Source organism: Piliocolobus tephrosceles, chromosome 1 (genome assembly GCF_002776525.5).
Source record: "Piliocolobus tephrosceles isolate RC106 chromosome 1, ASM277652v3, whole genome shotgun sequence".
In the NCBI taxonomy this organism is placed as follows: Eukaryota; Metazoa; Chordata; class Mammalia; order Primates; family Cercopithecidae; genus Piliocolobus; species Piliocolobus tephrosceles.
In genome coordinates, this window is record NC_045434.1 from 169,074,844 (window position 1) to 169,098,047 (window position 23,204).

Below are 23,204 nucleotides of genomic sequence, written 5' to 3' on the forward strand. Positions count from 1 at the left end.
CTGCTTGGATTCCCAGCTCCCTCATCCAACACATTAGCTGTTCCTCCCAGCTTCCTGTCCTCTACAAATCTGCTCCACATGCTGTCGGGGGCCTTGGCCAAGCCACTGATGAAAATGACCAGAAAGGAGAGGGCCGAAAGCAGAGTCCTGAGGCCCACCTCTAGATACCCATTTCTACTGCCCAGGACAGTCATTTGGCTCCTTGTCCCTTCACCAAGCTCCCATCTCTTCCCAGATTTCTGGTGCTAACTGTCTCAATGTCACACAGACACACAACGCCACGGGCATTCCCCTAAGCCCATCAGGGGGACCAAGGCTGGTACTGGTGATCTGTTCTCAGGAAACCTTCACTGGCTGCTCAGTCACCAGGGCACACAAGCCGTCCTTTTCAAGTCTGATCTAGAATGTCACCCTGGTTTAGCATCACACACATCAGCAACCCTGCACCCAGGCCTGTGCCAGACCTTGGGTTCTGAGGACCTAGAGCCAAACTAGACTTAGCCTTGCCTTGGAGGAGTTCCAGTCTGCTGGGGCAGGTGTTCACAGACGACAGAGGAAATTCTAACAATTGAAATACAGCGCATACTTATCACATGCCAGGCGCCACTCCAAACCAAGATTCGACCTCACAGCAAACCAGCATCATCCCCATTCATCCTCAGTGGAAACAGAGGCACACCAAGGCTCAGTCACATGCCCAGGGTCTCCCAGCGAGTGAGGGATGCTTACTCACGAGAGCTTCCTTGTCTTGCCTAGGGGCTCAGGGAGGCCTTCAGAGGGCGGTGGTGCCTAAGTGGAGACTTCAGAGCTGAGCTGCGTCTAGAGGACAGGAAAGGAGAAGCAGGTGGGGACTGGGCTCCCGGCACTCCCTGCCAGCCCGTCCTGTGCCAGGCACTGGGTCAGGCCCTGGGGATTCGGGTTGAGCCCACTGGCAGGGTGGTCCATAACAAACTGGGAAGCACAGGTTGCCCTGGGGAAGTGGGTGAGATGACTGCAGTCAGGGAAGGCTTCCCAGAGGCAGTGATGTCTAAGCTGACCCAGGGTTGGGGACATTGGGCTGGGGTGGGGGAAGGGATGGTGGATGCAGAGTTCCAGGCGGGAGGAAAATCCGGTGCTTCCAGGAGCAGAGTGGACGAGGAGGAGAATGGCCCAGCCACACTGGACCCAGGGCAGGGAAGGAGCTGGGATGGTTGTGGAGGGCAATGGGGAGTCACTGGAGGACTTAAAACTGGGGGAGGGGCACCTGGCAGCCGGGCAGCCTGCAGGCTCTCAGCTCTCTCTGCAGGGAGGTGCGACTTCGACTTCGACTTCGACTTCGTGGGGCGTGGGGCGTGGTTTCTAATCCCTCACCTTTGTAACCAGGTCTTGGCAAATGGCAGAGCTGCTCAGCACCTCCCAGTGTGAGATGGGATCAGGAGTCCCTCGGGGGCTGGTGCGAGAACCAGGGGAGGGTCAGTCAGCGGCCTTTTTCTCCCTCCATGGGGAGCCTGGCAGCCACCGCCTCCCTTCCCCCACCCCTGCAAGGGGAACAATTACCAGATTAAGACAGGCTGGGCCTCCCCACTGCCTCTGCCGGTTAATGTCTCTAATCACCACAATCTCTTGATCCACAATCCCTGGGCTCTGAGTGGTGGCCAGATGGTTTAGGAGGGAGTTCCAGGCCTCCAGACTCCCAGAGGCTCTTCCCTGGGGCCCTCAAACACCTCAGGTGCTCCCAGGAGCACCCAGCCAAGCCTGGAGTGGGAGAGAGCTGGTTGCCTATTCTCCCCTCACCATAAATCACAGAGCCACAAGGAAGGTTTGAAGTCATCCTCACGGAACCTCCCACTCTATCTGGAAGCCTCCATCCAGTATCTCAACAGGTGACCATCAAGGATCCACTTAGGTGCCTCCAACAATGGGAAACTCCCCGCCACAAATCTGAGGCTCATTACCACAGGCAGGCTGTGAACTCTGAGATTGAACTACAAAGGCTTTACATGGGCTGGATCACATTAAAATCATAGTTGGCTGGGCTGGGTGACTCACACCTGTAATCCCAGCACTTTGGGAGGTCAAGACAGGAAGATCATTTGGGCTCAGGAGTTCAAGATCAGATTGGGTATCATCAAGAGACCCCATCTCTACTAAAAATTTTGAAAAATTAGCCAGGCATGGTGTTGAGTGCCTGTAGTCCCAGTTACTTGGGAGGCTGAGGTGGGAGAATCATTTGAGCCTAGGAGGTCAAGGCTGCAGTGAGCCGTGATCGTGCCACTGAGCCCCAGCCTGGGCAACAGAGTGAAACCCTATCTCAAAGAATTAATAAAAAATAAAATCATAGCCCAAACCAGATCTTTTCCCTCACCACCAGAGTTAAACCAGGTCTGTATCACAGAGAGGCATTGTGGGAGGGGGAACCCCACAAGATTCTGAATCAGAAATCCCTGTTCCAATCTTGACGCTATGGTTCACCAACTGGGGGGCCTCGCCACTTGCCTCCACCTCCCTGTGCTCCATTTTCCACCTCTATAACTCAGAACTATTGTATTGGACTGTCCGATACAACAGCCATGAGTCAGAGGAGGCTACTGAGACCCAAAATGCGGGCAGTGCAACTGAGGAACTGAACTTTTAATTTTATTTGATTAATTTAAGTTAAAATTTAAAACCTGAAGCAGTATATATATATATATTTTTTAAACGGAGTTTCATTCTTATTGCTCAGGCTGGAGTGCAACAGCACGGCCTCGGCTCACTGCAACCTCTGCCTCGTGGGTTCAAGCTATTCTCCTGCCTCAGCCTCCCGAGTAGCTAGGATTACAGGCATGCGCCACCACACCCAGCTAATTTTGTATTTTTAGTAGAGATGGGATTTCACCATGTGGGTCAGGCTGGTCTTGAACTCCTGACCTCAGGTGATCCGCCCACCTCGGCCTCCCAAAGTGTTGGGATTACAGGCGTGAGCCACCGCTCCTGGCCTAAAAATGTTTATATTGATGACACATTGAAATGATAATATTTGGGATAAACTAGGTTAAATAATGTATTAAACTTAATTTCACCAAAAAACTAATTTCACCTGTTTCTTTTCACTTTTTAATGTGACTACTAGAAAATTCTAAATTACAAATGTGGCTCGCAGTGGAACTCCACAGCGCCTCACTCAGAAGGTTGTTTAAGGATCCAGTGAGCTGGGTGTTCAGGTGTCTAGGGAACAGTAAAGTCCCAGAGAGATGATGGCTTCTGAGGCTGCTGGGTCCTCCAGGAGGTATCCTCTCCATCACACAAGAAGACGGGCTCAATCTAGAAAGAATAGAGAATGTGAAGGACTATTCAAAACAAAACAAAAATTGTTTATAACACCCAAAGATAACGGTTACATTTCCTATAGAGTGCTTGTTTCCGTGCCCGTCCGTGAGACCTGGTCTCCCACCACCACTGGGCACCAGCTGCAAGTTCTCAGGAAAGTCACCTTTAACAGCTTGGTCCTGAAGCCTGGGACCTTGAGGAGCCTCAGCAGGGAGGAACTCCTCAAAAAGTCAAAGGGCAGGGCCTTACACCTCCTTTCTGTGCCTGTGAGGGCTGTGGAAGCCACGTCCTCTGCATGCCCAGCCCCCATTCTTCTTGGCCTCTGCCCTCACCTGCCATGGCCCTGGCACTCTGGGGGAGGCTGACCTATGCTGCCAGTTGTCACCAGCAGTTCCCGCGGCTGTTCACCTCTCCCTTCCGCCATATGTGGGGAGGGAGGGAGGCTCCAGCACAAAACGACTTGGGTCCCAGGATTCTCTCCATTTCGTCCATGGGTGCTCTCCTGTCCAGAGCCAATGGGGGCCCCAGGGTGGGGTCAGGGGTCCCTCCCGCTCTGTCTAGAACCTACACTCCCTCCCACATCTCATTCTGTCCCTGAGTTGGCGCCACCCCTGTGTTAGGCCTCTTCTTCCCCGGAGGGGCCTTCTGAGGGGCCTTTATCCTTTTCTGAAATCCAGTCCTCACCTGCGCCCCACTCCACGCAATCCCTCAGACACGTTATGTGCCTAGACCGCAAATCCAGAGGGGGTCCTCCGTCCCAGGAGGTTCCAGGGCTCACTGCAGAGATGCAAACGATCTGGTAACTTGCTTTTCCACTTAGCGTTGATTTAGGAACATCCTTCCAGGGACATGATCACTCCTGATGTTGCTGTGCCATCCCTTTCTATCTAATCTGCATTGGTGAGTTCTTAGGTCGGGTTTTTGATCTTACAAATACTACTTCAGTGACCCTCCCAGTACACCATGTTTACTTTGATCTTCCCAAATCTAAGGAATTGTTATTCTCCGTTCTTGACATTCAGCAAATTCTGCCGCCTGAGTTGTGCTAAATGCCACAAGGCCACCCTATTCCTGAGCTCAGCCTGTCTTCTCTATCCCTTCTATCACCAATCTGTCACCAATCCTCAGATATTACCTGAGCTCAGACCACATCGAACAGCACGGTGTCTCACACTTTCCAGCCTCCCTTCTGCCTTGTCTGCCCCATCTCCAAATCCTCTCCCATTTCCAAGAGCCAGCTCAAATGCCACCTCCTCCAGGGAGCCCTTCTTGACTTCCCTAGCTTGAAGTGATTCCCCCTTCTCTGAATAAAGACAGCATTTCCTTGTCCCCCCTTCCCTTGCGGTTCTGATGCTCCCACATAGTCCAGGGGCCATTTGAGTGCACTTGTGGCCCAGTGTCATTTCCATCTCCCTCCCCATTCCCTGGCAGACTAGGAGCTCCTTGAGGTCAGGGACAGGTTCTGATTTCTTCCTGTGGGCACAGGGCATGGCACAGAGTGGGCATGTGAGAAAGGTTTGAACACATATGAATGAAGGAGGACAGGCCTGGGTCTGGCCCTGAGTTCTGGCCCAGCCGGGCACTGCTGTCCTGTGTGACCTCAGGCAGGGCCTGCTCTCGGGGACATGGCTTCCCTGTGGCCTGAGACAGCTGGACCCCACTGTGGGGGTTCTGTCATGGTGGGAGGACTGTTTGGCCCTGGGGTTGATGCACCGACCCTGCCTGGGATAATCTCTCTTGGATAATGATTGCAGGGCAGCCCCCCATTTCCTCTGGCTGCACAATCCCATTATGAGCCCTTCAGGATTCATGTCTAAGACCCACCCTAAGCCCATCACTAACATATGGCATCCTGGCAGATGAGGATAAGCAGAGACTGTAAACACTCATTCATTCATTCATTCATTCACTCCTTCACTCAGCATGTCTGCTACCAAACTGCAGACCCAGCATTCAATCAGACCCTGGCCCAACCCTGGAGGCGCTTCCGGTAAACAGTTCACAGTTCAGTGAGGTGGGGGCAGGGACAGTGGGAGGCACAGGGACTGTGGAACCAGAGAAGGAGGCTTCACTCAGCTTGGTGCTCAGAGAAGGCTTCCTGGAGGAGGGGATGCTCAAACTCTGTCTTACCAGAAGAGTAAGCCATTGTGCCAGCGAGCAGGCAGGGCAGGGCCCTCACAGGCAGTGGCTCCTGTTGCGGGAGGGTGCCGGTGTTCACGCTCAGCCTGGGGCTGGATGCTGCTGCACCAAATCTAATGATAAGAGGAGCGTGGCTGGGGATTATCTGCTCTTGTTTACATGATTAAAACCAGACAAATACTTCTTTATCTGAAAGAATGAAAGGGCTTTGGGGAAAAATCCTTTTGGCAACAAAGCAAAGCACAAGCATTTCCTTAATTAATCTCTCACTTCCCCCATGCCTCCCACCATCCCACACCCCCACAACAGCTGCGAGAAGAGTCACTCTGGGGCTCCGGGGCTCCAGGACTTTGGGGCTGAGCTGCACTGGTAGGCAGAGACCCAGACCAGGGTGGATGGGGGTGGAGAGGAGCCGAGAGGAGAGAGACCCACAGCCCTCTCAACACAGCCACCTATGACAGGGAACCTGGGCCCAGGCGCAAACCCAAGATGGCTTCATTTTACAGATGGAGATCCTAAGGCCCAAAGATGGAGGAGTGACTTGCTTGCTGAGGCCACACAGCCAGTTGGCAGAGCTGGGACTAGGACCGGGGTCACCAGTCCCCAGCCCAGCGCTCTCACTCACTCCCTCATTAGCTGGTCCAGGAGCCTGCAGGAACCGCCTGCAGTGCCGTCCTCTCGGGACCCACAGGGAAGTCAGACCCATCCCTCCTTTCACAGGCAGACAGGCAGGGTCCTGATGGAGCGACCAGGGGCTGTGGGAGTCCTGGAATGGGCTCCTCACTTTGGGGGAGAGGCAGGTAGACCTCAGAGGTAGCCCAAGCTTGATCCTGCCTGGTGGGCAGGCATTAGGAGAGTGAAGGAAGCTTCTAAGAGGACACCAAGCATGGAAAACGGCAGGTGCAGAGGTCTCAAGGCGCGGGACCTGCACCCCAGGGCGTGGGGCAGAGGGCAGAAGGCAGACCAGAAAGAGAGGCTGCAAGGAGCACAGGACTGGATTGTTGGAGGAATGGGGTTCCCTGGAGCACTGTGAGGCAGTTGGGCATGGCCAGGTGGGGCCGAGTGAGCATTGAGTGCCTGGCCAGGCCCTGGCCTCCCCACCACAGCCCCTGACCCCCTCGCCCTCCCAGCTTGATGTCCGGACTTGCCTCCCTGGATGCCAAGACCTCCAGCCGCCTGGGCGTCCTTACCGTGGCATACTACCTGTGGACCACCTTCATGGCTGTCATCGTGGGCATCTTCATGGTCTCCATCATCCACCCAGGCGGCGCGGCCCAGAAGGAGACCACGGAGCAGAGTGGGAAGCCCATCATGAGCTCAGCCGATGCCCTGCTGGACCTCATCCGGTAACCATTGCTACCCACACCCCGCTCGGGAATGCCAGGCCCAAGCCTGCCCTGCCAGGGCCCCCAGAGGCCAGAACGGGGTGTAGGGATGGGGGTGATCACGGAGGCCATGATCATCCTGGGGGGTTGAGCTCTGGGCTGCCCACCAAGATCATGCTGCATCGTCTGCCCCACCAGGCTGGAAGCACCTTGCAGGCAGGACGGGGTCTGCCCCTCTCTGCCTGTGGCTGGGCACAGAGCAGGCGTCTGTGAGCATTTGCTGATGCCCAGCCTGTAGGATGGGAGGCTGGCGGTTGTTGGCCCCTCCCTTTCTTTATTGGTCCTCTTTTCACAGATGAGGAAATGGGGCTCAAAAAGGTGCCATGACTTTTCCAGAGTCACCGGTAGGTAGGTAGTAGAGACAGGATTCAACCTAGGCCTGTCTGACTCCAAGGACGGTGCCATTTGCCCTGCGGTGCCACCCCTTAGCCACGGCAGTACAGCTGACCTTGCTTCTCAGACCTAGACTCCCTCTCCAGGGAAGCACTGCAGACCCAGCGGCACAGCCACCTTCCACTCCCTCTCCCTGGGTCCCCTGCAGGCCTCCCCTGCTCCTCTCCTTCATGCATTCGCTCCCTCACCAGTGGAGCTCTGCACCAGGCCCTGGACCAGGAGACTCAGAGCCAGCCCTTGCCCTGCAGGAGTGGTCAGACCCTGGAGCAGACAGGGACAACGTGGGGGCCTGGGGCTGCAATGGGGAAGCTGGGGCTGCCGATGAGAGCAGGAAGCCACTGCCCTTCTAAGGGAGGGGAAGGTGGGGAGGCAGGGAGGGCAGGCCTGGGGGCGACAGCTGTGCAAAGGTCCTGAGCTGCAGGGAACCGTGTCGGGAAGAAGGCATCACACAATCAGTGTGACAGAGCAGAAGGGGTGAGAGGCAGGCAGAAACTCCTGCGGGAGAATCCAGGTGGGGCAGACCTCAAAGGGCACTGTGAACCAGGCCAAAAGTTAAGTTTTATCCTAAAGGCCACAGGAAATGGGTTTTACACAAAGGAGCGGCATGATCCAATTCAGAAGGTTCACTCTGACCAGGGGTCAGAGTTGCGGGAGAGGTTGGAGGGGAAGGCAGAGCCAGGGACAGGGCCAAGTGGTGGCCCTGGGGATGGAAGAAGAGGCAGATGGCAGGGCTGCTCAGGAGGGACCCTCAGCAGGAGGCGGGTGAGACGGAGGTGAGGTCTGTTGATCACCCAGCATGAAGGTTTCTGGCCCATGCATCCAGGTGGATGGTGGTGTGGTCACCAAGCGATGGATGGTCTGGAGCAGGAGCAGGCATCCTGGGGTAGGTGTCCACTGATGGTTGGCCAGTGGTTGTAACTCTCATGGGGGAGTCTAAGCTGGAGACAGAGGTTTGGAAATCACCAGGGAGAGGTGTTAGGTGCAACCCTAGTGGCAGAGGGGCTCTTGCAGGACAGGTGGTGAGAGAGCAGGGACTGGGATGGAGCCTGGGAAGCCCCACCCAGGAATGGTCTGCTGGGCTCCACAGGCTACCCCACTAAATGTGCTCAAGGAACACCTTCTAGGACTTCTCACTTTCCGATCAATTTCAGATCTAAGAAGTCTAGGCCTAACATTAAAACCCCAAACTCATGCAGTTTAACCCTGTCGTAGTCTTTTGGATCTGACTCAGACTGGGAAAGCTGCAGTGGGAAGAGGGTCGTGGTGAGTTTGTTTCTCTTTCCTGCTCTGCCTGCTCCCTGGTGAGAGGTGAGGGAGTTGGCCAGGAAGGGTTGCGCAGACTGGGAGTGGGGTGAGCTGGAGCAGGTGCTCCCTGGTCATGTCTCTCCAAGAGTACTTCTGTGGGTTCTCTGGAGCCTCTTCTCTCTCTCGCATCTCTCACCTGCTGTCCCCTGGACTCAGGCAGTCTATTCCATCTGGCTACTTACAATGTCCTCCCTAGATGGGGCTCTGGTTGACTCCTCTACTGGGGTCACCTCACCCCTCTGGGTGACCCTATTGGGTCATATCTGGCCCATGGGAAGCATACATATCCCTACTGGAAGTGCTGGCCTTTCCCAGGACCTTTGGACATGAGTCAGGCACTAGCCACTACATTCCTCATATCCTAAGAGACTCAAGCCAAGGTCTCTGAAGTTCTCTTGGCTTAAGGTTGTGGAGAAGCATTCCTTTCCTTCCCCATGGGGATAGATGCCCATACACAGGCTCCCACCTGCTCTCTAAAGAAACTCTCATTCCCTGTATCAGCTAGTTACTGCTGCATAACAAACCAACCCAACATGTATCAGCTTAAAATGACAAGCACAAGTCTACAGGTCAGCTGGAAAGTTCTCCTGATTTGGACTGAGCTCACTCACATGCAGGCAGCTGGTGGCTCAACTGGGGAACAGTTGGTCTAGGGGAGTCTTGGCTGAGATGATTCAGCTGCACTCTTTGTGGTCTTTGTACTCCAGCGGGCCAGCCTAGGTTTATTTCATGGTGGTGACAGGATTCCAGGAGAGAGCTAGCCCAGGCATTTTTTTTTAAATAACAAAGGTGGAGGAGCAAAAGAGGAAATCAAAACATGCAAATGTTTCTCAATCCTCTGCTTTCAGCAAGTCCACTAATATCCTCTTGGCCAAAGCAAGTCAGGTGGCCAAGTCCAGACTGAAGGTGGAAAGGGACCACAATGTTATAAGGGAAATGGAGTCTACAAACCAAGGCCATCAATGCAATCAGTCTACCACTGCCTTCATTACTCCAGGAAAATCTTCAGCTTCTCTTTTACCCTTTAGAGTGTGTGATGAACTAAGGATCATGAAATGCTTGCCATGCTGTTCCTATCGCGTGGCTGTCACCTATAGAGTCTGGAGCCAGAAAGAGATCCAGGCAGGGTCTGTTCTGTGAGTGCTTACTTGGCCAGCAAGACTTCATCCAATACCAGCACTTTGAACACCTTCTGGACTCCGGCACTTCCGAATTCAGTCTCCAGCCTGGAAACCTCTCACATGAGTTCCAGATTCTCACATAAAGTGTCTAGAGGCATCTCAAAATTAACAGGCCCAAGCTCAACTCTTGATTTTTCCATAAATCTGCCCTTTTCTCGCCCTGCCTGTCTGGTCTGACATCGCTCATTCTCTCATACCCTGCAGCCAGTTCTTCAGCAAATTTCACCTTGAAAATGAAATCCCAAGCCATGGCCCTTCCACCTCCCCTGCCACTCCCGCCACTGCTGCCCCCTCCAGTGTCCAGCCTGGCCTCCGCTTCCTCTCTGCTTCCTGTGGTCTGTTCTCAGCACTGCAGCTAGAGGCATCCTTTTCAAAACCTGCTCTCAACCCAGCACATGGCAACAAAATCGTAGCCTGCACTGTGGCTTACAGGCCCTTGCTGACACACGTCAGCCTCTGACCTCTGCCCCGACTCTCCCCTTCCCTGCCCTGGCTCCAGCCCCGCCCGCCTCGCTGTCCTTCCCATCTGGGTGCCATTGCTGCCTCTCTGGATGGCCCTCCCTGCAGAAAGCATGCAGCTCCTTCCCTCACTCCATTTACATCTCTCCTGGGTGTCGCCTCTCCTGGGGCCTCCGAGGCTCTGTCTCTCTGTTGTCTTCTCTTGCGTCACTTTTCCTCATAGCCTTTCTTAGTACCCAACATGATCACGTCGATGTGTTTCTTTTCTTCCCGCCTCCACTGGAATGTAATATGCCCTGTGAAGCCTGGCTCTTTAACCTCTGTTCCCGCTGTATCGTGGAGTCTAGAACAGCACCTGGCACCGAGTGGGTGCACAGTTTGCTGAATGCACATGTGGGTTTCAGGTCATCAGTGGCGTTGGGGTCTGACCCCCAGGAGGAGCTGGAATGGTCCAGGGAGAACGTGCCCAGCAAGCAGGTGCAGAGGCCTAGGACAGGCCTTGGCTCACGGCCGCACTGTGGGCTTTGCACAGCAAACAGAGCAGGGGCAAGCAGAGAGACAGGAGGAGAACTGGAAGAGTGGATATCCTGGAAACCGAGGAAAGAGGAACTTCAAGAAACCTCGTTTCTAAGATCTGTTATTTCTAGGATGTGGTGATTCATGGTTTCTTGGATCTTAATGATTCAGAACGGCTTCTCCACGTGGTGGAAGAAGGTGTCGGTGCTGCCTGCCTCACCACTGCCTGCCCCTGCTCAGGGGCTACGGGGCTCCGGATCAAACACACGTGCCACACTCAAATGTTCCAGAGTGTTTCCTGCTCTTGGGTTGCTTTTCACATGGTGAAAATGGATCCTGCTGCTTAGAACAGAAAACTGATCCTGCTGCTTAGAACCGCACCCCCTACCCCCAGCCCTACCCCACCCACTTTCAACCCTGAGGCAAGTTGTTCTGCAAAGCTGGGTGTTGGGCCTCGCTCTCACAGTTTCTTGGTCAGAGAGCTGGGCTGCAGGGAGAGAACACAGGTGTCCTGGGACAGGAAACCAGAACCTAGGAGACCTGTGGCCTCATCTCCACTCTGACAATAATAAGTCACTGTGTGACCTTGGGCAGGCCAGTTCCCTGCTCCAGGCCTCAGTTTCCCCAGTGATTTTCAAGATCCCATCTAGCTCTGTGGTTCTAAAACACAAAGGCCTATGAGCCAGTGAGGAGGCTGCAGGGCGTGAACCGAAGCTTCTGGAGGAGGGTTCTGGGAGATGAGGTTGGGAGGGCTGGGCAGAGTCCAACCTTGAAGACAGGAAGCCCAGGTTGAGGGGCTGGCTGTTAGGCTTTCAGAATGGGAAGCTGGTGGGTTTGGGAAGGATGGATTAGAGCAGGGTGGAGTGGACAGAAGGTGAGCAGAGGCATGGATGGGGTGCCCTGGGAGGGGCACAGTCACTTCCGTTCCATTCAGCCCCCCTGTATTTAGCTGCTGCTCTGGGTGAAGACATTGTGCTGGGAGCTGGGGAGCAAGTACAAGTGCCCCTCACACCCCCACTCCAGGGCTGCCCACCATCTCAGGACAAACGGACAAGTGGGTGCACTGACGGCGGCTCCTGATGCTTTGAGAGGCTGTGAAGGAGATGGGGACACTGGCAGTGAGGGACCAGGGGCCTCCTGACCCTTGCCCGGGCCCAGAGCAGGTGTCTACCAGGCACTGAAGACTGAACAGAAACACAGATGACCAGGCAGAGAACTGAGAACCAGGGCAAGTGGGACAAATGAAAAGTGGGAGCCCACTGCGTGGGGACATAAGGCACACCTCAGGGGCAAAGATCTGCATCTATGTCTCAAAGATGATTCCAGAGGAACACAACGGGCCATGTCCCTGGATGACCCGCCAAGACAGGAATTCATTTTCCAGGGCTCCAGCAGGGGCTCCAGAACACTGGCGCCTGCTCCCAGTGCAGCACGCAAAACAGAAACCCAAGCAGAGCACTCAGCACGGCTGGCCTCTTCTCTTTTTTTTCCCCGATCTTATTAAAACACCACGGAGATTAAGTAATGACTGGGCTCTATTTATAGCTTCCAACTACCCTCTCAGGGATTGGAAGAAGCTTCCAGGAGCTGTGCTTGGGAAGGACAATTCCCACCTTTAGGACTTGGTTTGGGGACATGTTATTAGGGGTGGGTTTGGAAGCATCTCGGTGAGAATTTGCAAGTAGCAAGTGAAGAGGGGAGCTGAGAGATGGACTCTGGCTCTGCCTGGAAAACGTGCAGGGAGGCACAGGGCGGAGTGTGTGGGTATTTGATAGGCATGGCTATTAATGTCCCCAGGCACGTTCTGTGTTTTATGTAGCTGCCACCAGGAGCACAGACCTCATGGGACAAGCAGAAAAGTCTTCCTGTGAAGGCTCAAAGCCAAAAAAAAAAAATATGTATATTTCCCCATTTAATAATCAAAGGTATAATTCTTGATTAAAATCTGCAGGATGAACTCATTGGTTATTAGTATGAGAACACATGAGTCAGGACTTGCTTTTGGCTGCCAGATCAGCAGAGGCTTAAGTAAGGTAAAAGCTTACATTTGCTTCTGAAGAGCAGTCCAGAAATGGGAGGTGGGCAGCTGGCAGTCCCCAGGGTCCCGTGCCCCACCCACCCGTGTGCTGTGCCATGCTTAGCACCTGGCTTTCATCTGAGTCTCATGGTCCACGAAGGTTGCTCAAGCTTTAGCTCTTATCTCCATGTTCAAGGCGTAAAAGAAGAAAGTTGGAGGAACGGACCAAAGGGTCCTGGCTGAATAGGCACCTCCTTAAGAGTTTTCCAGGAATCATCACCCAACAACTTTCACTCACTTCTTGATGGCCACCCCATTAGCAAGAGGATCAGGGTTTGATGGCAGTCCCATTTGGTCCCCACAACATAACAGGACTTCTATTAAAGAAGGATGGGGGCCAGGCGCGGTGGCTCAAGCCTGTAATCCCAGCACTTTGGGAGGCCGAGACGGGCGGATCACGAGGTCAGGAGATCGAGACCATCCTGGCTAACATGGTGAAACCCCGTCTCTACTAAAAAATGCAAAGAAACTAGCCGGGCGAGGTGGCGGGCGCCTGTAGTCCCAGCTACTCGGGAGGCTGAGGCAGGAGAATGGCGTAAACCCAGGAGGCGGAGCTTGCAGTGAGCAGAGATCTGGCCACTGCACTCCAGCCTGGGCGACAGAGCGAGACTCCGTCTCAAAAAAAAAAAAAAAAAAAAAGAAGGATGAGAGAACGGAGACTGTGTAGGCAACTAGCTAACCCTGCCAGGGCCCACATTTAAAATGATTGTAACTGTAAAGGAAGTTATAAATAAATGTCTATACAGGCACAAGTTCCATTTGGCTTCTTATGACCTTCCACATGTTCTCCATGTGCGTGTGAGCTGAGTCTTGAAAGATGGGAAGAGAGGAACTGAGGATAAGAGTGAGTAGGAGGCAGTGTGAGTGTGGGGCCGCAGGTTGGAGGAAGAGCAGGCACGCAATGGAAACCTGTTAGCAGATGCTAACCTCGGAGTGGCATTTCTCACAGGACACACTCCTAGAAGGGGACTGTGAAGACAAAGATATAAATGCTTTTAGAGAAAGGCTGCTGCCGGGACCATGTGAGGGTGCCCATCTCACCAAACCTCCCATACTGTGCATTGTCGTTTTAAAAATACTTTGTCAGTTTGACAGGTGGAAATATATTGAATTTGTTGATGAAACTAAACATTTTAAAAAGCATTTTTGGCCGTTGACTTTCCTTCTTTTGTAACACGAATTGCCTGGTCATATCTTTCCATCATTTTCCTGTCGGGTTTTTGTGGTCTATTGGTTTACGCAGCGAATATTTACCGAGTGCTTGGTATGTGCTGGGAACTCTTCCCAGGGCTGGAGACACAGCAGTGAACAAACACAGAGTTTCCACCCTCCAGGGAGCTGATATTCTGATGAGAGGAGCTAGTGAAGGTAGAAACCAGGCCAAGATTTGTAAAAGCTCTTAGTAGATTTAAGATGGAAGTGCTTGGTCACACAGTCTGTCCAGCTCGTCACTCGCTTTGTGGTTTTAGCTGTATTGCAGTATGTCTTAGAGAGCTTCTCAAGCATTCAGCTTTCCATTTTAGCCTAGTTTTAGGTTTACGGAAAAGTTGTAGACAGTACAGAGAGATCCCACACGCCCTTCATCCGGCCTCCCCTGATGTTAGCGGCTTACATAACGAGGGTACGTTTGTCAAAACTAAGAAATTAAATTGGTACAACACTATTAACTAAGTTACAGATCTCATTTGGATTTCATCAATTTTTCCACGAATGTCCTTTTTCTCTGTTGCAGGATCCAATCCAGGATGCTATGTTGCGCTTCAAGACTTCTTTATTTTCATGTAGTAAAATCTATTGATTTATTGCTCATTTTGTTCTTAGAGAGTCATTTCCTATACTGAGACCCGATAAGATCTCAACCTGTATTTCTTCTAGCTTTTTATGGTTTCTTTTTCTTTCTTTCTTTCTTTTCTCTTTTTTTTTTTTTTTTTTTTTTTTTTTTGACAGAGTCTCACTCTGTCCCCAGGCTGGAATGCAGTGGCGTAAGCTCAGCTCCCTGCGACCTCCACCTCCCGGGTTCAAGCAATTCTCCTGCCTCAGCCTCTTGAGTAGCTGAGACTACAGCAAGCACCATCACACTCAGCTAATTGTATTTTTAGTAGAGATGGGGTTTCACCATATTGGCCAGGCTGGTCTCAAACTCCTGACCTCAGGTGATTTGCCTGCCTTGGCCTCCCAAAGTGCTGGGATTACAGGCGTGAACCACCGTGCCCGGCTGGTTTCATTTTTCAAAGAATTATTTATTTCTTTACACCATTTGGAATTCATTTTGGTGTAAGGATCTGACATCTATTTTTCCAAACAGTTGGTCAGCTGCACAGTATTGTATAAAGAATCCTTCATTTCCTCATTGATTTGTGAAACAACTTTTATCAAGTACGAAACACTTAGATGTGCTAGGTTCTGTTTCTGGGCTACAGCTTCCATTACACGGACTATTCCATTGACTGCTGTGTCAGTATCACAGTTTTGACAGTTATATCTTTACAGTGTTTTATCTGGTAGGAAAGACTCCTCCACCTTTAGTTTTATAATAAAATATGTTACTAAGAATAATGAGCCCACCTATGTGAGAGGTCCCGTGTTGGACCCCACAGATAGGACACGAACAACCAAGTCCCACCTGCAAGGCGGCCACTGTGTGGGGGAGGCAGACACGTGAGCCAGCGACCGCACGGTGGTGTGGCGGAGTGGCAGTGACCCACACACAGAAGGGCCACAGGGTCTTGTGGGGCAGTCAGGGAGGGCTGGACAGAGGAAGAGGTGCTTGATCTGTGGTAGATTTGAGGAGTTCACCAGACAGAGAGGCAGGCAGGGTATTCCAGGCAGAGGGAACAGTGTAGACAAATGCCTGGCTCTGGAAAGCATATGGCACAGTCTGGGGGCGGCAGGTGCTGGTGGTGTGGAGTGTCCATGATGTAGGGGGTGAGACCTCAGACGAGGCTGGCCTGAGGAAGGCCCGACCACCAAGGGAGATGTTCAGATGACCCCAAGGACATGACCCCCAGGGTCCTCCTGTCCTGGGCTCTGGAATTTTTCAATTGCTGATTCTCTTCCCAGGAACATGTTCCCAGCCAACCTAGTAGAAGCCACATTCAAACAGGTGAGTGAGTCCATGGGCGGTGGACGGGAGGGAAGGGGCAGCCGGCAGGAGGGCAGGCAGCAGGGCTAGTGGCATGGCTGGGACGTGACAGGTGTGCCGGTCAGTCACGCTGTCTCCTGGAGGTGGGATGCTAGAGGGGAGGGCACGTTGGGGATCCTTAGAGCCCCCCATGGCCACATCCCTGTCCTGGGTTCCAGTTTTCATGATGAAAAAGTGTGGGGGTGGAGAGAAGCCTTCACTGAGTGCCTGCTCTGCTTACACATACACCCTCTCGCCCATCCTCACAGTAACCCGGCACTAGCCCCACTTCCTGATGAGGGAACTGAGGCTCCAAGGATTCAATGATTTGCCCAAGGTTATACCACTAGTAAATAACAAAGCCAGTAGGTAAACCCAGGCCTATCTTCTTAGCCTGTCTTCTCTTTCTTTTTAAAGTAATCATTTCCCCCCAACAAGAATAATAATGATGTTCACTGTAGAAAATTAGGAAAATACTAAACAATATAAAGTAGAAAATAAAAATCATCTGTAGTTCTAGTACATAGTCCCTGGTAGCAGATGGTATATTTCTAGTCTTTTTCCTCTATATATTTTTAAATAATATTATAATCATAGTGCATATACAGTTTTCATCTTGCTTTTTTTCACTTCCATTATATCATGAGCATTTTGCCCGGATATGAAATATTTCTTAAAAGTATGATGCTTAGTGGTACTATAATGGCCTGTGATAAGGCTAGGCTGCCATTTATTTCCCATTCCCCCTTTCAGTGTTCCCTTAGGTTGTTTTCAAAGTTTTTCCTTTGTTGAAATTGTGGTGAATGTCCTTGTGCATCAGTCTTTGCCTGCCCTTTGAATAATTTCCAATTCTGTTTCCCTTTCTAAACTGTCAGCTGTTGGTTGACTTAATCCAGAGTTTCCTGAACCCCTTTCCTGGGCTGGGCCCTACGTTGAGCCTGGGGACACAAGGAAGTGGCTGAGGGGTAGAGAGGAGGCTTCTGAATAGGGAGCTGTGAAAGCTTTGGCAAGTCGCTGCGTCTCTCCTGACATGTATGAAATAAGCCAGATTGTGAAGGGGACGGAATCCTAGGCTAGGGAGTTTCTACTGTGATTGGGAATCATTGAGGGTATGAGAGATAAAGAGAAACAATGTTGCTCTACTTTGTAACTATCTGGAATGCCCTTTTTCTTTTGGCAAACTCCTACCCATCCTTCAGGACTCAGGTCAAATGTCCCCTTCTTCGTGAAGCTGTCTATCTCAAATGTCCCCTTCTTCGTGAAGCTGTCTATCTCTTTCAGCCAGTTAGTCACTCCCTCCCCAAGGCAGAAATCATGTCAGGTTCATTGTGTATCTCCAGCAACCAGCACAGAGTGTTCAACAGGATGATGATGATGATGATGATGATGATGATGATGATGATGATGATGATAATGGTAGCAGTAATGCTTCCACGGGGCTTAACATGTGCCAGGAACTGTTGTAAGCACTTTATATACATCGTCTCATTTCATTTCACGCGGTAGATGCTATCACGATGCCATTTTACAGAGGAGGAAAACAAAGCAGAGACTTCAGGTCTCATGTGTTTCCTGGGTGGTTGGTCTTATCGATGCAGTGATGTTTGAGGGGAGAGGAAGCTCCCTTGTTGGGCTCCCAGTACCTGAGGGATGAGGGGGTGAGACCCACGAATGCTCTGGGGGCAGAGAGGGAAATGTACGTGGCTCAGGAGGGTCATTTTCTCGTGCATGGGCTTCATCTCATCCACAAGGCTTGGGGCAGGCTATGCTTCTTCAAAGAGAAGGTCCAAGTTTCCACCTGGTGGGCAGCAGGGCCAGTGGGCCACCAGGTGGATGGATACTGGATGATTGGGAGGGGACGGATGGGCGGATGAAGGGTTACCTGGATGGATAAGGGGCTGGGTGGGCAGTTAAGAGGGACTCAGATGGGGTGATGAGCTGTAGAAGGAAGAAGAGGAATGAAGGCAGGAGGCAGCGTGGCTGGGTGGTGTGGTGGTAGAGGAAGGAGTTGCAGCTCTCTTTGGATAAAATATCAACAGCAATCCCTGCTCTGCCTGCCTCACAGGGTTACTGTCAATCAAGTAGGATAGGAGTGGATACAAATGTGCCTTGAAGATGCTATTATTCTTGTCGTTAATATTAATAACAACCCTTGGCCCTGACTTCTCTCTGGGTCGGGTGTCACCCACCAGTACCGCACCAAGACCACTGCAGTTGTCAAGTCTCCCAAGGTGGCACCAGAGGAGGCCCCTCCTCGGCGGATCCTCATCTACGGGGTCCAGGAGGAGAATGGCTCTCGTGTGCAGAACTTCGCCCTGGACCTGACCCCACCGCCCGAGGTCATTTACAAGTCAGAGCCGGGCACCAGCGATGGCATGAACGTGCTGGGCATCGTCTTCTTCTCTGCCACCATGGGTACGTGCTGCCCACCTGCCCAGTGGTGCCATGGAGCTGGGCCCCCAGCCCCTCCCAGCAGCCTGCTCCTCCACCTCTTACTGAGGTCTGGGGAGAATGCTAGAGAGGTTTACTGTGAAAAACTGGAAATATTGATCAGCCCTGTTTATTTAAATCCCGCACCTCCCCACCCCACCCCAGAGACTTCTCCCTGGCACCTCCTGCTCAGGCCTGTCTGGGCCATTTCTTAGGTCCACAGCTGGCATCCCCGCCACACCCTTCCCTTTGCTGCCCTCCTCTGGGATGCCAAGTCCCTCGCCTATGCAAGCGACTTGGAGGCCCGCACCTTGGTTTTTAAATTTTGTGTTATTTTTCTTAAAGAGGGGTCCCAAATTATACAAGCTTCAGACCCCACAAAGCCTGTGGAGATGTCCTGCCTGCCATCCCCGACTCCTCCACTGGGTTTTCTTGTCAAGGAAAAGACCTTACCGTCCTCCTCGTTCATGCAAAAACTCTGGGAGTGACTTTCTACCTCATCCTCTGCCTTGGCCCCCACTTTTGCATCCTGTCGGGTCTGCCCCCAAGGTCCCCTCCAAGCCACGTGTTTCCCTCCTCTCGGCATCACTGCCTGGGTCAAGGCCATGTGGTCTCTTGCCTGGTTCCAGTGAAAGCTGCCTAGAAAGCTTCCAAGGCTGTCCCTGCTGGTGTCTCCTATTCAGGAGGTCACAAGTCTGATCATGCTCTGCCCATTGCCCCTGGAAAGGGACTCCTAGTGCCAGCTGAAGAGCCCTGTGAGACTGGCCCATGTTCTCTCAGCACAGCCCCACTACTCACGGCCACTGCCTCCCTCAGCCCGACTGCTTTTGCCACTCCCCCTCCACGTTTGTCATCTTCAGGGTGCTCCCCACAAGCGCCATGCCCTCAGGAGGGTCCTCCCCAGACTAGGCCGAGTGTCCCAGGCTACACTGCCTGGTTATTCCGTGAGCACTAGACTAGATTGCGAGGATATCACCGCTTGCTGTCTGCACAGCCACTACCAGCCCCACGCAGGCAGATGGGCTTGTCTCCATCCACCCCAGAGCGCACTGCTGCCATGGCCAGAGCAGGCGCTCCGCAGACCTGGTGGGGAGATGGGTGGGTGGCTGGCTAACAATAGGTAATGGAGTTCTTCTCATCTGGGCCAAAATGCCAGGCGTGAAGAGGGGCCAGGGCCTCAGTGAGCCAAGTGTGTGAAACGACAATGTCTGAAAGTGCCTTTCAGCACACCTGACAAGCAATCCCCAAACGCAGCCTTTCTCAGGGCCGGGAGCACAAGAAAAGGGCATCTACTGGCAGAGCAAAAGAACTGGAGACCCTTGGACTTAACTCACTGAGTGTTCACTGCGCACGTGTAACTGTCCGTGCATCCATGAACATTTGTGTGAGTGTACCAAGGTGGGGCATATGAGGGTACCGAGGCGGGGTGTGTGAGTGTACCAAGGCGGGACGTGTGAGTGTACCAAGACAAAGAGTGTGAGTATACTGTGGCGGGCGTGTGAGTGTACCCAGGCGGGGTGTGTATGTGTTCTGAGGTGGTGTGTGTGCGTGTACCAAGGTCAGGTGTGTGAGCATACCGAGGAAGTGTGTGGGAGTGTAGCAAGGCAGGTTGTGTGAGTGTACTGAGGTGGGTTGTGTGAGTATGCTGAGGCAGTGTGTGTGAGTATACAAGGCGGTGTGTGTGGATGTGTGAGTGTTCTGAGGTGGGGTGTATGAGTGTGCTGAGGTGGTGTATGTGAGTGTACCAAGGTGGGGCTGTGTGAGTGTACCGAGGCAGGATGTGTGTGTATCAAGGCAGTGTGAGTGTACCGAGACAAGGTGTGTGAGTGTACTGAGATGGTGTGAGTATAACGAGGTGGTGAGGTGTGTGAATGTACAGAGGCGTGGTTTCTGGGTGTACTGAGTTGGGGTGTGTGAGTATACCAAGGTGGTGCGAGTGTACCAAGGTGGTGTGTGTGAGTGTACCGAGGCAGGATATGTGAGTGTACTGAGGTAGGGTAAGTGTACTGAGGCAGTGTGTGTGTGTGTACTGAGACAGGGTGTGTGCCAAGATGAGGTGTGTGAGTGTAACAAGGAGGGGTGTGAGTGTACCGAGGTGGTGTGTGTGAATGTACCAAGGTGGTTGAGTGTACCAAGGCAATGTGTGTGAGTGTACCGAGGTGGTGTCAGTGTACCAAGGCAAGGTGTATGAGTGTACCAAGGTGGTGTGAGTGTACTGAGGCAGTGTGAGTATACAGAGGCAATGGGCATGAGTGTACTGAGGTAGTATGTGTCAGTGTACCAAGGCAAAGTGAGGGTATAATGGCGGGGTGTGTGAGTGTATCAAGGCGAGGTGTATGAGTATACCAAGGTGGTGTGAGTGAGTGTACCGAGGCAGTTGAGTGTATTGAGACGAGGTGTGTGAGTGCATCGAGGGAGGGGTGAGTGTACTGAGGCGGGGTGTGTGAGTGTACTGAGGCAGTTTGTGTGAGTGTACCAAGGCAGGGTGTGTGTTTCAAGGCAGTGTGAGTGTAATGAGAGGTGGTGTGTGAGTGCATCGAGGTTGGGTGAGTGTACCGAGGCAGAGTGTGTGAGTGTACCAAGGCATTGTGAATGTAATGAGGCAGAGTGAGTGTATCAAGGTGGTGTAGGTGTACCGAGGCAGTGTATGTGAGTGTAATGAGGTGGAGTGTGTAAGTGTACCAAGGCGGTGTGAGTGTACCAAGGCGGGGTGTGTGAGTGTAGTGAGGCAGGGTGTGTGAGTGTACCAAGGCGGGGTGTGTGACTGTACCGAAGAAAGTTGAGTGAGTGTACCAAGGCAATGTGAGTGTACCAAGGCGGTATGTGTGAGTGTACCAAGGCCAGTTATGTGAGTGTACTGAGGCGGTATGAGTGTACCAAAGCAGAGTGAGTGTACCGAGGTGGTGTGTGTGAGTATACTGAGGCGGTATGTGTGAGTGTACCAAGGCAGTGTGTATGTGTGTACCAAGGTGGGGTGTGTGAGTGTACTGAGGTGGGCCATGTGAGTGTACCGAGGCAGGGTGTCTGAGTGTTCTGAGGCAGTTTGAGTGTAGCAAAGGGTGGTGTGTGAGTGCATCAAGGCGGGATGAGTGTACTGAGGTGGGATGTGTGAGTGTACTGAGGTGGTGTAAGTGTAATGAGGTGGAGTGTGTGAGTGTACCAAGGCGGTGTGACCGTATGAGTGTACCAAGGCAGGGTGTGTGAGTGTAACGAGGCAGAGTGTGTAAGTGTGCCAAGGCAGTGTGAGGGTACCGTGGCAAGGTGTGTGAGTGTAATGAGGCAGTGTGTGAGTGTACCAAGGCAGTGTGAGTGTACCAAGGCAGGGTGTGTGAATGTAGCAAGACAGGTTTTGTGAGTGTACAAGCGGGGTGTGTGTGTACCGAGACGGGGTGTGTGAGCCTACTGAGGCAGTGTGCGTGTACTGAGGCGGGATGAGTATACTGAGTCGGGGCATGTGAGTGTACCTAGGTGGGGCGTGTGTGTGTATTGAGGCAGTGCATGTGAGTGTACAGAGGCGGGGTGTGTGAGTGTACTAAAGCAAAATGTGTGAGTGTACCAAGCCTGGGTGTATGACTGTACCAAGGCAGAGTGTGTGAGTGTATTGAAGCGGGTTGTGGGAGTGTACCAAGGCAGGGTGTGTGAGTGTACAAATTGGGCTGTGTGAGTAATGAGGCAGTGTGTGTGAGTATACACAGGAGGTATGAGTGTATGGACGAAGTGAGTGTACAACAGAGGAGGTGTGAGTGTACCAAGACGAGGTGTGTGAGTGTAGTGAGATGGGGAGTGTGAGTGTACCAAGACAGGGTGAGTGTACCAAGGCGGTGTGAGTATACTGAGGCAGTGTGAGTGTACCAAGGCAGTGTGTGTGTATGTACCAAGGTATGTGTGTGTGAACCGAGTTGTGTGAGTGTACCAAGGAAAGTTGTGTGAGTGTACTGAGGCAATGTGAGTGTAACGAAGTGGGGTGTATGAGTGTATCGAGGTGGGGTGAGTGTACTGAGGCAGTGTGTGTGTACCAAGGTGGTGTGAGTGCAACGAGGTGGAGTGTGTGAGTGTACCAAAGCAGTGTGAGTGTACAGAGGCGGGGTGGGTGCGTGTACCAAGGCAAGCAGTGTGAGTGTACCGAGGTAGGTTTTGTGAGTGTACCAAAGTGGAATGTGTGAGTGTACCAAGGCAGGGTGTTTGAGTGTACTGAGGCAGTGTGAGTGTAACGAGGCACTATGAGTGCACTGAGGTGTGGTGTGTGAATGTACCAAGGTGGGGTGAGCGTACCAAGGCGGGATGTGTGAGTGTACCAAGACAGGGTGTGTGAGTTTACTGAGGCATGCTGTGTGAGTGTACCAAGGTGGAGTGAGCGTACCGAGGTGGGCTGTGTGAGTGTACAAAGGCAGATCATGTGAGTGTACCAAGGCGGTGTGTGTAAGCGTACCGAGGCAGGGTGTGTGAGAGTACTGAGGAAAATTGTATGAGTGTACTGAGGCAATGTGAGTGTAATGAAGCAGGGTGTGTGAGTGTATTGAGGTGGGATGAGTGTACTGAGGTGGCATGTGTGAGTGTCCTGAGGTGGTGTGAGTGTAATGAGGTGGAGTGTGTGAGTGTACCAAAGTGATGTGAGTGTACAGAGGGGTGGGTGAGTGTATCAAGGCGAGGAGTGTGAGTGTACCCAGGTGGGTTTTGTGAGTGTACCAAGTGGAATGAGTGAGTGTACTGAGGCACCCAGGGTGTTTGAGTGTATTGAGGCAGTATGAGTGTACCAAGGCAGTGTGAGTGTACTGAGATGTGGCATGTGAATGTACCAAGGTGAGGTGAGTATACCAAGGTGGGATGTGTGAGTGTACCGAGATGGGGTGTGTGAGTTTACTGAGGCATGCTGTGTGAGTGTACTGAGGTGGGGTGAGTGTACCGAGGTG

General features: G+C 52.5%; 1 protein-coding gene across 4 annotated transcripts in view; it reads left to right on the top strand.

Annotated features, from left to right (window-relative positions):
- SLC1A7 (solute carrier family 1 member 7) overlaps positions 1–23,204 on the top strand; it is a 54,485-nt gene that overhangs the window by 20,896 nt on the left and 10,385 nt on the right. For 3 of the 4 annotated variants that reach the window (XR_002725326.3, XM_023186971.3, XM_023186979.3), the window contains exons 3-5: positions 6,558–6,773; positions 15,804–15,846; positions 18,057–18,279. Coding sequence is in view for 3 of the 4 variants with exons in the window: in XM_023186971.3 (XP_023042739.1) it covers positions 6,558–6,773; positions 15,804–15,846; positions 18,057–18,279 (482 nt within the window). In the remaining variant the exon portion in view is untranslated. The remainder of the gene's footprint in view (positions 1–6,557; positions 6,774–15,803; positions 15,847–18,056; positions 18,280–23,204) is intronic. The other variant, XM_023186988.3, reaches the window with a different exon arrangement.